Source organism: Glandiceps talaboti, chromosome 16 (assembly GCF_964340395.1).
Source record: "Glandiceps talaboti chromosome 16, keGlaTala1.1, whole genome shotgun sequence".
In the NCBI taxonomy this organism is placed as follows: domain Eukaryota; kingdom Metazoa; phylum Hemichordata; class Enteropneusta; family Spengelidae; genus Glandiceps; species Glandiceps talaboti.
In genome coordinates this window covers 5,479,976-5,494,389 of record NC_135564.1, presented here as the reverse complement: position 1 = coordinate 5,494,389, position 14,414 = coordinate 5,479,976, and the positions used below count along the sequence as shown (strand labels likewise).

Genomic DNA, 14,414 nt, shown 5'->3' with positions numbered 1-14,414 from the left:
TTTCCCCCTATATATTTCAATTACAGAATACACATCTTAAACGTTCAAGTCTTGCCGATGTAACATTGTTCAAATTTTGATGATCAATAATTAAATTAAAAAACCCAAGCATTGTGATAATGCACATCCAGTTACAAACTGACAACAAAATAATCAATACAGAAATGAAACATACATAGAACAATTCATTTTCCACATAATAAAATGTAAAGTTCTATAGACTTCATAACTCATGAAATTATCATAAACATTCTAAACACAGCACATAGCTATTTTGGCACAATAACAGCTGCACCAACAGGTATAGACTACCTACATAATAGATTTATACGAGAAAATTTTACTTCACATATTTTGGACTTACGACGTTGACTTCAATATTGACCGTCATTCATTGGATGTCAAGGGACAACGCCTTTAACTTCAGCCAATCAACACCGCTGTCACCAAGAGGCCTGGCAGTCTGTTTACGTCACTTCCGCTATGTAATGTTTATATGCGAACATCTTTTAGGTGACGAGTACACGTTATGCGTTGTATCTGACAGTTCCTGTATTGCCGTTTCGTAGAAGTAAAAATAGATCTTCGACAACGTTTAGGTTTGAAGGAAGTCATAAACGCATGCAAACTGTTCCATAGCAGTTAAAACTAAACATCTAATCTCATCGACATCACGCTTTTCGCACAGCCAACGTTGGTCCGAGTGAAGGCTGCAGGACTGAGGGGCAACGGATCGGAGTGCGAGTCACAGTTGGCCGACTCGAGGTTTATGGTTTACGTTGTACCGAAACACCATATCACGTACCAACAATAACATCGGTTGCATAGTAACCTGTTTGGTGATATCATTTCTTAGCCTATAATAGAAGCAAACATGGCAGAAACTAATTCACACCAGACTCAACATTTGGTCAACTCATCTATTAGGTAACGTTTACAATTTATTACAATCTGATAAACAGTATGCAACAAGTTCTTTATTTATATCCTATCATTATATACTGGAAGTCTACCTTCAAGAGGAAATGAATATCGGAGTGTCTAGTACCACCCCAGTGTCAGAAAATCAGAAATATATGTTCTGTTTTTGTTTTGTTTTTTTGTTTGTTGTTGTTGTTGTTGTTGTTGTTGTTGTTGTTGCATGAGATAAAACTTGGTATTGATAGCAATGTAGTGGGGCCCGGGATGGGGTAGGGGATACAAGTGAAATATACTATACATGTAAATTGCAAAGACGAAAACATGCAAACCCTTTTCATGATTGATCATGCATATAGAACAGTGGATCGACAGTACAACAGATAGACAGATTTGTATGCAAACTAGGATGTTAGTGTCAGCATGGAAGTATAACCCCATGGTTATACTTCCATGGTGTCAGGTTACACCCTCACGATGGTGTCTGCAGTGCTCTGCACTAGTTCCTATTTAGTGCACCCCCCCCCCCTAGTTCCTATTTAGTGCACCCCCCCCCCATGGACATGGAGGGGGTCAACTTCTTTATATAGCTGCACTAAATAGACTGTTGATGATGTTGCAATAGCTACTTTCACTTTACAACCATGACAGACTATAACCTAAATGCTGTAGATTGACATGAGAGCAGTGTATTACAGGATTTTAAAAATATTCATTATCCATATTTCTTTTCACTACCAATATTGTCTGTTTCCTTTCAGTCATCAGTACGTTAACAACCCTCACTTAAATGACATGGAAAGTGATCATTTATATCATTTTGGTTTGTCCACCTTGAAAGACGATCTGCCTGCAATGTTTGGAGATGTAAAGGTACCTAGCAAGTAGCATATTTACTTTCACAGAGCCTAGTTGCAGGTGCTTTATGTTTGCCAGGCCTGAGTGAATCTGGTGGGATATGATAACCTGTGGACTGACTGCAGGGAAAGCTTTGACAGTTCCACAGCAATGTGATATGGAGTGTGCAACATAGCCCTGTCACATAGTCCCGAACCTCAGTGGATTTCTGTAGAAATGTATGATAACATGTGTTTATGTGTGTATATGTCTGCATAAAAATAAAATCATTGGGAGCTATTCCCAGTACAATTTTTTTTAAACCTTCTTAAAAGTCCAAATAATTGTCAACTAATCTGAAACATATTTAGCAGTTAGAACTGACACTTCAACATTATATAAAATATTATCTGACCTTCATTACATATATACAAATGTGTACATCTACTGTATATATTTATTGGATATATAATATACATTATATATACAACTATATATATATACACATTGACAACTATATATATATATATATATATATATATATATATATATATATATATATATATATATATATATATATATACATACACATGTTTTAATTATATATATGTTTTAATTATATTATATATAATATATACTCACTTCTAGTGCATACATGTCGAAATAAGTACTAGTAAAACAATTATATACAATGTAAGCATAATGCATAGTATCTTTGGTTGTAGATGACAGACATGATATAGTAGTATGTTATGTATTTAATATATTATCTGTCACGTACAACCAACAAATAAAGTGAACAGACTCAGTAATTCCTGGTATTTAGGTGGCTTTTCACAAAATGTTGCTAATAATATACGTGATGTCAGATGTTTCATTTCATCAACAATGGAAGCTATTGTTTGTTTGTTGTCAGACAAACAGTCAAACAGAAAGTAGCAAAGCATTGAAAATTAAAACACAATAACAAACAAACTTTTACATCACATGGTGAAAGGACGAAATTACATGCGCTACACCTTATTTTGCACGGTTTTCATAACAATTTTTTCCAAATTACATGTGGATTAGACTGACATAGACTTGTTTGCCTTTTGACTCAGTAGCTTAAAGTCTTCCTAAGTTGTAGTTTATTTAAAATTGTTAGTTGAAAATTCACTTTTCGAATAAAAATTATCCCTGTATACATGGACATACTTGCATCTGTTGCTTCCATATGACCTGAAATATCACCATACATAAACAGTTTAAATATCATTTAAGTTAACTGAATTTTTTTATTGAAATATTGGACTTTTCCTTATAGTTGATCTGGATTTATTTATCTTTTCTTTTTCCTATTAGTTTGTCTGCTGTGGTGGTAGTCCATTTCGAATGGAGGCATTTGCAAAATTTATGCTACAAGAACTTCATATGCATTTACCAGCTGGACTGAGTTTGTCTAATATTTGCAGTACTGATCGATATACAATGTACAAAGTTGGTCCTGTCTTGGCTGTCAGTGTAAGTATCAAATAAGTCACGTCAGTGCAGTAAGGTCGTATCTGCTATGCAATTGTATAGGCAGATACGACCTTACTGCACTGACGTGGCAAATTATTTTGTATTATGTATACAGATTTTTGATAGTTCAGATACATGTACAAAGTATGTCAATGTGTGCAATGGCCACCCACTATTATGGATAGAAATGCTGAGATACTATTCCAAATAGTTGTATTCGTTCAACCAAAGAAAATGAGAGTGACCTAAGGGGCATTGTCACTATGAGTCGAAAGATGAATAGTGACAAAACCATTGGTTCATGAATATTTTCAGCTGAGTGAAGAAAAAGTATTGGGAGATAACACAATTATACCTCTGCAAGTATAATCTATTAAAATTCTCAAAATTTACTTGATGGCGCCTAGTCTGTAAGATAAAGACATTTTGCCACGCTATCAGCCAGCACTCATGTCTATACTACATGTGTGGGACTATGCCTGCTAGATCAAAGGATTTAGGCCACTCCTTGAACTTGTCATTAGAAGTTTAAACAGAGGTCATTATGTAGATTAAAAATCAAAAAGACAGAAGAGTTTCTGCTTCTGAACTATTGTTGTCATGGTGATACTTGGTAATTGTCTGTACTTGATAAAATACACCAGACTTCAGCTGGAAACGTATGTTTGCTATTGAGAAAGAGAAAGGTTACTTCTTGGTCACTCCATTGTAGTTGTATTTTTAGAAACATGAGTAACCCATTTCCTGGAATCAGAGATATATATCAATTTCAGTTTTTCATCCTCAGACCCTGGTATTCAAATTTTAGGTCCAATCTGCAACTCTGTTGTTTTTTGTTTTTTTTATAAACTTTAGGGGTAAACCGTTTGATTTCTGGAGGGGAAAGGGGGGCTGGAGGATTTTCAAATGTTTTAAATGAGTGTCGTATTGTATCGGAAGAACATCCGAGGTCTAGTAGCTAGACTAGGCAAGAGTTTAATGGTATTGTTAGCTGATAAAGAAGGGTTATTCATGAAACATGTGTACATGTGTACAAGTAACTACATGTCTTAACGTAATTGATCCAGGTTATCTTTTTTTTATCTAGCTAGATGTACCTTAGTTGGCTTAGGGACAAAGATACAGTGTATTGAATGTTAGCTATGTTTTTGATAACTTTGTCGGTAGATTACACATATGCAGTGATCATTCTTCAGGTATTGTTTGTTACATTATAGATAGCTTTATCAAAGAAAATAGTTGTGCATTAGTCAATCATGCATGTGATCAAAGTATGAATACATAGTAACTAGGCACATTGTAAGACAATATAACCCAGAGTTATCTTCTGTAGCCCAGTTTTTGGCTGTAAAGAGATATGATATTGATCCTTGATGGTCAGCAATCTGATCTGCTAAGGGTGACCTTAATTAACTGCATGTTTCTCATGACCCGACTGACCTTATTTTTATTCAATTTGGTGAAAATAAAAAAATGGCACTCCTTCCAGCAGGATTAGAAAAAATCACAAGGTCACTGATTGTCAGATAGCTACCCCATGAATGCATATCTGAACAAAAATTTATTGTTTATTACTGAAGTTTAGTATATTTAATAAAACCCATGGTTCAAAGTTTCCTACTGACTTTATAATTATCATTTCTATGTCATTCAGACTGTTAGAGTACAATTATGAATTGAAATCACTAACATATACTCATACACTTTTTTAAAACTTCTTTTGATTTGTAACCAACCAACCAACCAACCATCATTTTTAAGGTGTTAAGATGAGAAACACAGAATGGGTGCCCGTTAAGGAGATCTCTTTATTTGCATTTTTTTCTATTGTATTACATGTATAAACAAAAGAGAACAGAAATAATAAGTACAGTAGATATTTAATTAGACTCTCTCACAGTCCTCGGAGCTTCGCTTTACTAAAATTGACGCTAAATGAATTATTTTGTATGTACCGATACCATCTACATAACGTACTCCATGATTGTACTCGAACAACCTTGTACTGTGCGCCCTCATCGACTACCTAGAGATATCTGTTCATTGACGTGTGACTGAGACGCTCCGTATTTTCGCTCGGGGCTTCGCAATAACACGGATCATTGCAGTCACACGTCAACGAATGGTTATCTCTATCATGGTCGATGAGGGCGCACAGTACAAGGATATTTGAGTACGGTTAATTAGCTGGCATCGGTACATACAAAATAATTTGTTTAGCTTTAATTTTAGTAAAGCGAAGTTCCAAGGGCTGTAAGAGAGTCTAATATTTAATAAGATATGCCATGTTGTTTAGCCCTACCAAGCTTCTAAACTACATGAGTACTAAACTGTCTAATATCCCACAGACTAGTACAAATGTGAGTGATGGCTCAGAGAGTGTGGCATGAATGTCGTATCTTATAGACTCATATATAGACATGGAAAACAGTCAGTGTCCCTCTATGGTGATGCTCCAGTTCTCTGTGGTACTGTTAGTGAAAAAGGCATCTCATTTGGTCCTGCACAGTGCAACCAGATTGGTTTGCTGGCAGTCAATGGTTATGCTGTAAAAGCTGACTTTCAATGCTGATTTATGAGACCAGCTACCAAATGTAACATCAGTCGTAAACATTAGTCTGGCCAAAGTCTGGTATTTATCAACTCTGAACAATTGATAACAATGATAAGTATCACCATAACAACAATTGTTGTTATTACCAGAAACAAAACCGTTCTGTGTATTTGAGTTAATCTAGATAATGATCTATTTGAACTTCTGATCACAAGGGGCCTAAATCTTTTCATCTTGTAGACACAGGCCCACAGAGTACTAGTAGTACAGACGCTAGACGTGAGTGATGGCTCAGAGAGTGTGGCATGAATATAGTCTCAGACTCATATCTAGACATGGAAAACAGTCAGTGTCCCTCTATGGTGATGCTCCAGTTCTCTGTGGTACTGTTAGTGAAAAAAAAGCATCTCATTTGATCAAGCTCAATGATCAATACTCTACAATTTAATTATATTATGCAGTGAACACTTTCTTTATAGTAACACTTTACATACATACTGTCATGTATCTCAGACATGGAAAACTTTCAGAAACTGGAAATTCCCTATGCCCTTGACTGTAATTTAATCATATCTTAGTTCCCACACCTTTCCAAGAGTTTTTTTAACATTAAAATTCACTTGGGTGTTCCTAGTAATATCTAAAATGAAATGGTAAAAGTACAAGATGTGTAGGTGTGCATGGAGGCATGTAAAAATGTAGCATTTGTTGATTGTTTTTCTTTTGTTAATAGCATGGTATGGGAATGCCGTCTATATCAATAATGCTTCATGAAATATTCAAATTGGTATATTATGCTAAATGTACTGATGTAGTCTTCCTACGGATTGGTACATGTGGCGGGCTTGGTCTACAACCTGGTAGTGTTGTTATCACCAGCGAAGCTGTGGACTATAAATTTGACCCCTGTTTTCAGCTGGTAAGTGTTGACCTATCATTAGTTCCAACGGGAAAAGTCCAAGGGGGATTACTATGTTGGGTCCATCCGTCTGTGCATCAAGTGATGGTTAAGTATACATCAATAAGTAGAATACTGTGAGTAACATTTAATATGCAGAAAAGTACATTCCAAAAACATACAATCTCTGCTTGTGCCCCTTATCCGTCACGATAATGGCAGAATGGTGGCCATATTTGTTGTGCACTCAAACTTAAGCTTAATAGATAGAGACCTCATTTGAGTGTCTACATCTGTGTTATACACAAGGAGCTTTCTATAGACACCTTGACCTCTATATTCAGGGTCAAAAGACTCAAATATCCAAAATTGTTCAAAGTGTATAGCATACCTGTAACAGTGTTAAATACATGGGCCCATTTCAACCAAACCTGGCACAAATGTCAGATACTATAGTCTGCATACATTGTATGCTTGTAACATTGATTCTTGACCTCTGCAAATATGGTGGAATGGAACCCATATTTGTCCTAAAAATTCACACTTTGTCCACAAACTCAGGAAGGTTAATAGATAGCAACTGCATTTGCGTGTCTACACCCATGTTATTCATGATGAACTTTCTAATTTCTCAGTAATTTCTTTTTGCAAGTAAAAGAACTTTAATATGGTGTCAAAAACTGCCACCTCATCTTTGCATTTGGTGGGGACATTACTTGGGGCATGAAATTAGGAAATTGTTCAAATTAAACTGATTGCGTTAGAGGTGTACGATATAGGTACAAAATGCTGTTTTTAGTAAAAAAAAAAAAAAAAAAAAAAAAAGAAGAAGAAAGTAAGATCTTGAAACTACTTAGTAGATGGGCTAAAAATTTGACAGGAATGATAATTTGCTAACATTAGTGTGATTCTAACTGGGTTTGTTCTTGTTTCAGCCTGTTCTTGGTCAAGTCAGAACCTGGCCAACAAAACTAAGTCAAACACTTGCTGAGGAAATCCAGTCTTGCAGTAATCCAGAAGATAGTTTTGAAACTGTTATTGGCAAAACATTATGTACAGATGACTTCTATGAAGGTATGAGGTTCATGAATTATAATAACTAAATTTTTCTACCTGTAACCATTGTGTAGCCATTGTGTAACCATTGTCGTAAACTATTAGCCTCATTGCAATGGCACTTAACAGATGCCCCCTTGCCTATTAGTTTTCAGTGCATCAGCAGGAAAATGTACTCTAACTTGCAAGAATGTGTGTAACATGCACAAGGTGTTTTCCTGGCAACTTCAAATATTGCTAGTCAGTAGTATTTTTAAGGTCTTTATATTTCAGGAATGCTCATGTTGAATTACACAAAGCTAATATTATGGTAGAAATACCAGATGACAGATTTTGTCACTGTAGTAGAGAAAATATACCTGTTCTTTGCTCCAAACAATAGTTATATTAAGCAATGTCTGACTGAAAACATGTTTATAATGTTATGTATGTGACATCACAAGATAATGTGATGGTATATATCATATGTTTTTTAACTTCACATTGTCTTTTAATGCATGAAAGGTTAGGAGCATAAGCTTTCAGTTTATACATTTTTTGGATATACTTTTTGTTCTATATTCAAAAGTATTTATTCTACTTACTGAAGCATCACACATAACCAACCAGACACTAAAACCCATATATCTGATTATCTTCTTTTTCAGGTCAAGCACGTCTGGATGGTGCATTTTGTGGGTATGATGATAACGACAAAATGGAGTATCTACAGAAAGCCCATGAACTTGGTGTGAAAAATGTAGAGATGGAATCGTTGTGTTTTGCTTCGATGACAAACAGGGGCAAAATTATGGGTAAGAGAAATACAGTGATACATAGCATAGGATCAGAAAAGTCTGAGTGAGCTGTTCTGCAACAGAACGTTGTTGCCTCCAATCATGTCACTCCTTTCAGTTTATTGACACTGCATGTTCATACCTACACTGACATAGACTCTCTCACAGCTAAAACTTGGTTTTTTTTGTATGTATCCCTAGCCCTGTACTGTGTGCCCTCATCGATCACATAGGGCTAACATTTTGTTGATGTGTTAGGCGAAGCTCAGAGCTTCGCCTAACACATCAACAAAATGTTAGCTCTATGTGATCAGAGCTTCGCCTAACACATCAACAAAATGTTAGCTCTATATGATCGATGAGGGCGCACTGTACAGGGCTAGGGATACTGGGATACTAGTATATGAGTACAATTATGCAGTAGATATATACAAATCAACCCAAGTTTTAGCCATTTATGCGAAGCTTTGAGGACTGTGAGAGAGTCTAACACTGACATGGTGTGTGTGATCAAAATCAGGTAAGACAGCAGATAGCTCCCAGGCATGTATGGATGTATATATTCGGCCCCTTAAATAGGAGATTACATATTTACACATATCAGACATCTGTTGGCAACAGTAAGTGAGATTCCTTTGCTTTGCCATATACCTACAATTTGCCTACATTCATAAGGAGAGGGAAACAGGGACACTCTGTTTTACAGTCTAGTCTTCACCGTAGACTTATTGTATATTTCAGGAGCAGTTATTTGTGTGACCTTACTGGACAGACTACAGGGTGACCAAGTCACTACACAAAAGAATGATCTGGGAGAATGGCAGGAAAGACCTCAACAACTGGTAGCAAGATTTATCACAAAACGTTTGAAGGAATGTCAAAGCAAACTCGATAAAAGTCTGTAACATATGCCATGTTGAAGCACCCTCACACATTGGCCAATCCCAAACAGAAGACTGTTAAACGGTGGAATTGTGCAACATATACCACAGTAAAAACTAACTTTAGTAATTATAGTATGTTAATGTGTATGGTGCTAGCAGATTATATTCTAAGTGCATGTAAGCTACCTAGCAGTGTTCCCATTAGGATATCTAAGATTCAGCAAAGTATAGAAAATGTTATTTACACAACAACACATGGGATCAATCAAGCAACGGCTAGAGAATAGGTGAATATTTGAATAAATTGATCTCAAATTGATGTATATTATGTAAGACAAAGTTGTTTTTAAAGTGACAACTTTTTTAACATACTAAAAACCCTCTGTTCCTGCATTCATTCATTTGTGACTGTTGTGTCCCATTTGGTACATTTTTAATTGCAAGTGTCAAAGTTGATTAATGATAAAGTACCACAAAATAAATAATTTTAGAAGTAAAGTTGCCAAAGTTACCAAAAGTATGCTACTTGTAGAGTTTTGAAAATGTCCTAAAGGGAGCACTGATAGCAGATAGCAGTTTTAAGACAGTAGTTTTAAGATGTCAGTATGCTTAATTAAATGAATTGGGTACTTATGTAGGAAACTTAATTATATAGTCTACCAACCATGGTTCAGTATATTAACTTCATTACACAACTACATTTTTGTATACCCTCAGTGGGTCGGTATAGTATGGTAAAAACAACAACAGTCAAAGAACACTAACACCAACAAATTTACTGTTAAAACAGTAACAATGCAACATTCTCTGAAATATAGCATATGTTCTTTAGGTGGTGCACCTTTTACATAGTCATAGCAAACTTGTTGTGTTTGGTGTTGCAATGTTAAACAAACTGAACATCCAAGCTAAAACCTAACTTTCAACCAAAAGTGGTTTGATTGTACAAATGTCACAAAGGGACTTGAAGACAAAGGCATTTTAAATATGGAAAAATTTGAAACTATGGGTTCTTAATTTCTGTTTTTCCAATGCTTTACTGGTTTCTCAATCTGTTTGCTGAAAGTATTGATGGAGACAGCTACTAGCCATATTGAAGCACTATGTATGTACTAATGTAAATACATGTGGATGTGTACATAATTACATTTGATCATTCAGAAACTTTTCAAAATGCAATGATGACAAACATAGTATATTATAACAAAAACCAAAGTATTTTGTCAGTACTTGTATTTGAGGTGTTATGTCTTTACGACTTAGAAGGAACACTGATGAACTATATTGTTATTACAACTTAATTATTTATGAATGAGATAGTACTAGTAGCCATACTGCTATTGCAATGCAATAAACAACCAAAGTGTTGGTCTGCCTTGAACACAGCATTTCAAGAAGGATGCAAATAAACTTGAATAGTCTAAGCATCCACACATACACATGCATAAATCTGGAACATTAATTATTTATCATATATATACTAACTTTTTGTCGCTTTTCAAAGACATTTGTTCAGGTTATTGCCGATTGTGCACAATACCATTGTCACTAATTTTAAAAACGCAGAAATGATTGTACCCAGCTGAAGAGTAATAATGAAAAACTATCATTTTAGAATGCCGAATTTTCTTTTTTTCTTTGAGTTATCGGCACAGAAGTCATGATTTCAAAACTAATTAACATTTCTTTTTTCTATTTGTGTTCAGGAATTGAGGCAAAATCTTTCTTTACAGTTTAAACTCTTTATAATGTTTGTTTGCAGTAAAAGAAAAAATGTTGAGAACTATCGATCAAACCACAATCTAATAAAAATCCTTTGTGATCATAAACCATACTTATAATGGAATCAATTTTCGGTGTTACTATAACTTAGACCATAGACCCTCCACCAATGTTGTTGGAGGGTCTATGCTTAGACTTTAACTTGAATGGTGCTTACATAGTGTGTACAGAAATAATAGTTAAAATGTTTATTTTTTAATCTACTAATGTTGATCTCTACAAGAGTGTTAAATATAATTTAACAAGCTAGAAACATCTGGTGTTACATATCTTATCAAGAGGTAAAGGGCCTTCTAAGTACTTTACCAGGTAAATATCTCACTTTACAATGTAAATTGTTTGTTAGTTGAGTGTGCAAAGTGGATGTAATCTTTGAAATTATTATTGTATTTTCATTGAGGCTTGACGCTTTTGAAATTGTGAATATAATATGCATATGAGACCATTGATTTTACCAGAGTTTTCATTTGCCAGATATCAGGAGCAAAAACTACTTAAAACTACTTAATCAACTTACCTTTCTCATATTCTTTATGTATGACAAGCCAAACAATTAACAGAATAAATTAAGCTAGGGTAAACAGATGAAAGGAGATTCTGTATTCACAAATTGTGAGTTTTCAGCGAGTACAGGCAAAACACAAGACCTTTTCTGAATTTGTTTGTTCATTATTGAGATTAATTTTCAATATATATTATTATGAAGCATTTACAGTACCTTGTCACATTTTCTAAAAAATTGGAACTGATGAAATGAAAAGCTGACATAACGAGGTTATTCAATAATTTACTGATTGACATTAACCTCAGACCATGTAGACAGTGATCATAGCACGAGCTAAGGATGTACACCATAGGATTTAACCCTTTACAGTAACAGCATACACACTACTACACAAGGTATAATCTGTTGAAGTTCAAACAAAATCCATGGTTATGTTTATATCATTAACTAAATACAGAGCCTACACAGTGTAGTAAAGTGATGTTTGTGTGTTATCTTTATGGTGTCTATCTCAACATGAAACCTTGTGATCAGGCCCACTGATCTTGATAGTTTATTTAATGCTTTGACTTGGTCTAGGGAAATGGACTGTAATGACTTGGTTTCTGCATGGAGGTATAGGGGCCTCCCCTGTGGTATAAGGGTCTCCCCTTATACCTCTATGGTTTTTGTAACCCTATGTAATTACACCCTATAGGGTACATTGAGTCATTTCACACAAAATACTCGTTATGGCAAATGTGCATAGTAATTCAGACAGTTAATTCTGCCCAATGATAAGTTAATGTTTATTGGGGCAATTATGTAATGTTCAAATACAGTACATTTGTCAGATTATGATGTAACTTATACATTGTTTAAGCAATAAACCACCCCCTGGGGATGGTATACCAAGAGGTTTTGACCAGTGAACGAAATATATGCACGAGCGATAGCAAGTGCATATATTGAGTTCACTGGTCAAAACCGAGTGGTATACCTTCCCCAGGGGGTGGTTTATCGCTATTATATTATACCAGTATATTGAAAATATCGGAAACATGATAAGACGCAACGTTTTCTGGTTTCATTTATGCCCCCATCCCTGCCGGACTACAACGTTCGTAGACGAACAGTCAACATCAATTTGGACGTGTGCCAACTGTGCATTATCGCTCATTTTAGACGTGCTAGTTCAATGTCTAGACCAATCAGATCTCTCGATTTGCGCCATCAATATATAATTATTGTTTTACATCATTCTAACTGTTGATGGGTTGGGGGGGGGGGGAATTCATTCGCATGAATGACTTTTGGTTCATGATTTTCTTATTGATCTAGACTGGTGAAGAGATGGTTCAATACCACAGGTAGATCTAGACTAGATGATGTGCGACTTTATTTCATTTTTGTTTTAGTACATTGAAAATGTAGGACTTTCATAGTTGCAGCAGTAGCTATTTCTGGAAATAATGGCAGTTTCACTTAGAAAAGCAGCACATAGTGTGTATTTTTTGTGTTCACTATAGTTTTAGCAATAACCAAGTTATAAAAAAACCCATTTTATGGTACCTTTGTTGTCATTTTAGGCTCTATTTGTATGAAAGTTACATTTTATTTTTGGTTGGTATGTATGTATATTTGTGATGCGTACTAGATCTAGTTTTATTAGATACTGTTTGTAGTGTTAGAGGTTATAGCATGATATATATTTTGTTGTAGTGAAAAATTGGCATTGCACTTGGTTATACAGGATGATGTACCCTTGCTTTGCTATGCTAAGTTTTAAACAACAGAAATAGGTAGATGTTTGGAACCTAGGTGACACATCCCTATCTGAAATTTTATTTGAATAAATTTGACAAGTTTAGATCTTGACGTGAGTATATATTCACTATTCATATCTAATGGATTGAATGAAATGTGATCATCAAATCATTGGCTATCAAAAAAGGTCCATGCCCAAAACATTTAACACATTCCTTAAAAGGAAAGTACCTTTATTTCTGCCTTTAGTACACTTGTATAGATTATTGCTATCAACTTACATATGATTTTGGTTGATAAATTAGCACCTCGGTAACTTATTCAACTTTGAATCTTGTAAAACAAGCTATAACTGTTCTTACATGTGTTCTGCCATTTTGGGATTTCCTGCAAAGGTTTTCGGGGAAAACCTTGTAAAAATGACATCACACTTACCAACATTTCTGTCAAAACAAAGAGACAAGTCTTCTTAAGGTAGAAATAAGTCTGACTGGACTTTTCCTTCAACGGATCGAATATTTTTCCAATTGCTCAGTTATCTCTTTTAGTCATGTTGCCAGAGATTGCCATAATTAGCCACTAATACCGGTACTTCGCAAGACTAGCTGCCATGTTTTAAAACAACGGAAATCAATCAATTTTAGTTTGGTTTTACAAAAATTATAAGTATGGATTATTTAGAAATTGTTATTTTTACCGAATGTTAATCATGTTAACATTCCTGCCTATTTTAACATGTATTTAGGTTTGTGCAGTAATCTTTACTGTGTTGTTCATTTATTGTATCTTCAGTAGTTTGAGGCAAATTTTAAAGTTAACACAAGCTGATAGATTTTTGAGGACTTTGAAAACTTTGATAACCTATTCTGGAATAATGGTGATGTCATTGCTTGCCTTCTATGGACTCAAAACTTGTCATCTGGCATTGCTAGTACTGTTGATAACATAATAGAGC

The 14,414-nt window shown here is 34.9% G+C and overlaps 1 protein-coding gene across 1 annotated transcript; it reads left to right on the top strand.

The window, feature by feature from the left end:
• The first annotated feature begins 554 nt into the window (after positions 1-554).
• On the top strand, positions 555-12,466 carry LOC144447751 (uridine phosphorylase 1-like). The gene is made up of 7 exons (XM_078137833.1): positions 555-927; positions 1,680-1,791; positions 3,100-3,258; positions 6,546-6,731; positions 7,646-7,784; positions 8,414-8,560; positions 9,284-12,466. Exons 1-7 carry the CDS (start codon positions 875-877, stop codon positions 9,445-9,447), a joined length of 960 nt encoding a protein of 319 aa, XP_077993959.1. The 5' UTR covers positions 555-874; the 3' UTR covers positions 9,448-12,466.
• Positions 12,467-14,414: the final 1,948 nt, after the last annotated feature.

What these genes read in the sequence shown, in the direction of transcription:
- LOC144447751 (XM_078137833.1), top strand. Translation starts at nt 875, where the DNA reads ATGGCAGAAACTAATTCACACCAGACTCAACATTTGGTCAACTCATCT. An exon ending in GTCCTGTCTTGGCTGTCAGT is followed by an intron (nt 3,259 to 6,545) that starts GTAAGTATCAAA and finishes TTTTGTTAATAG; the next exon opens with CATGGTATGGGAATGCCGTC. An exon ending in AAACAGGGGCAAAATTATGG is followed by an intron (nt 8,561 to 9,283) that starts GTAAGAGAAATA and finishes TGTATATTTCAG; the next exon opens with GAGCAGTTATTTGTGTGACC.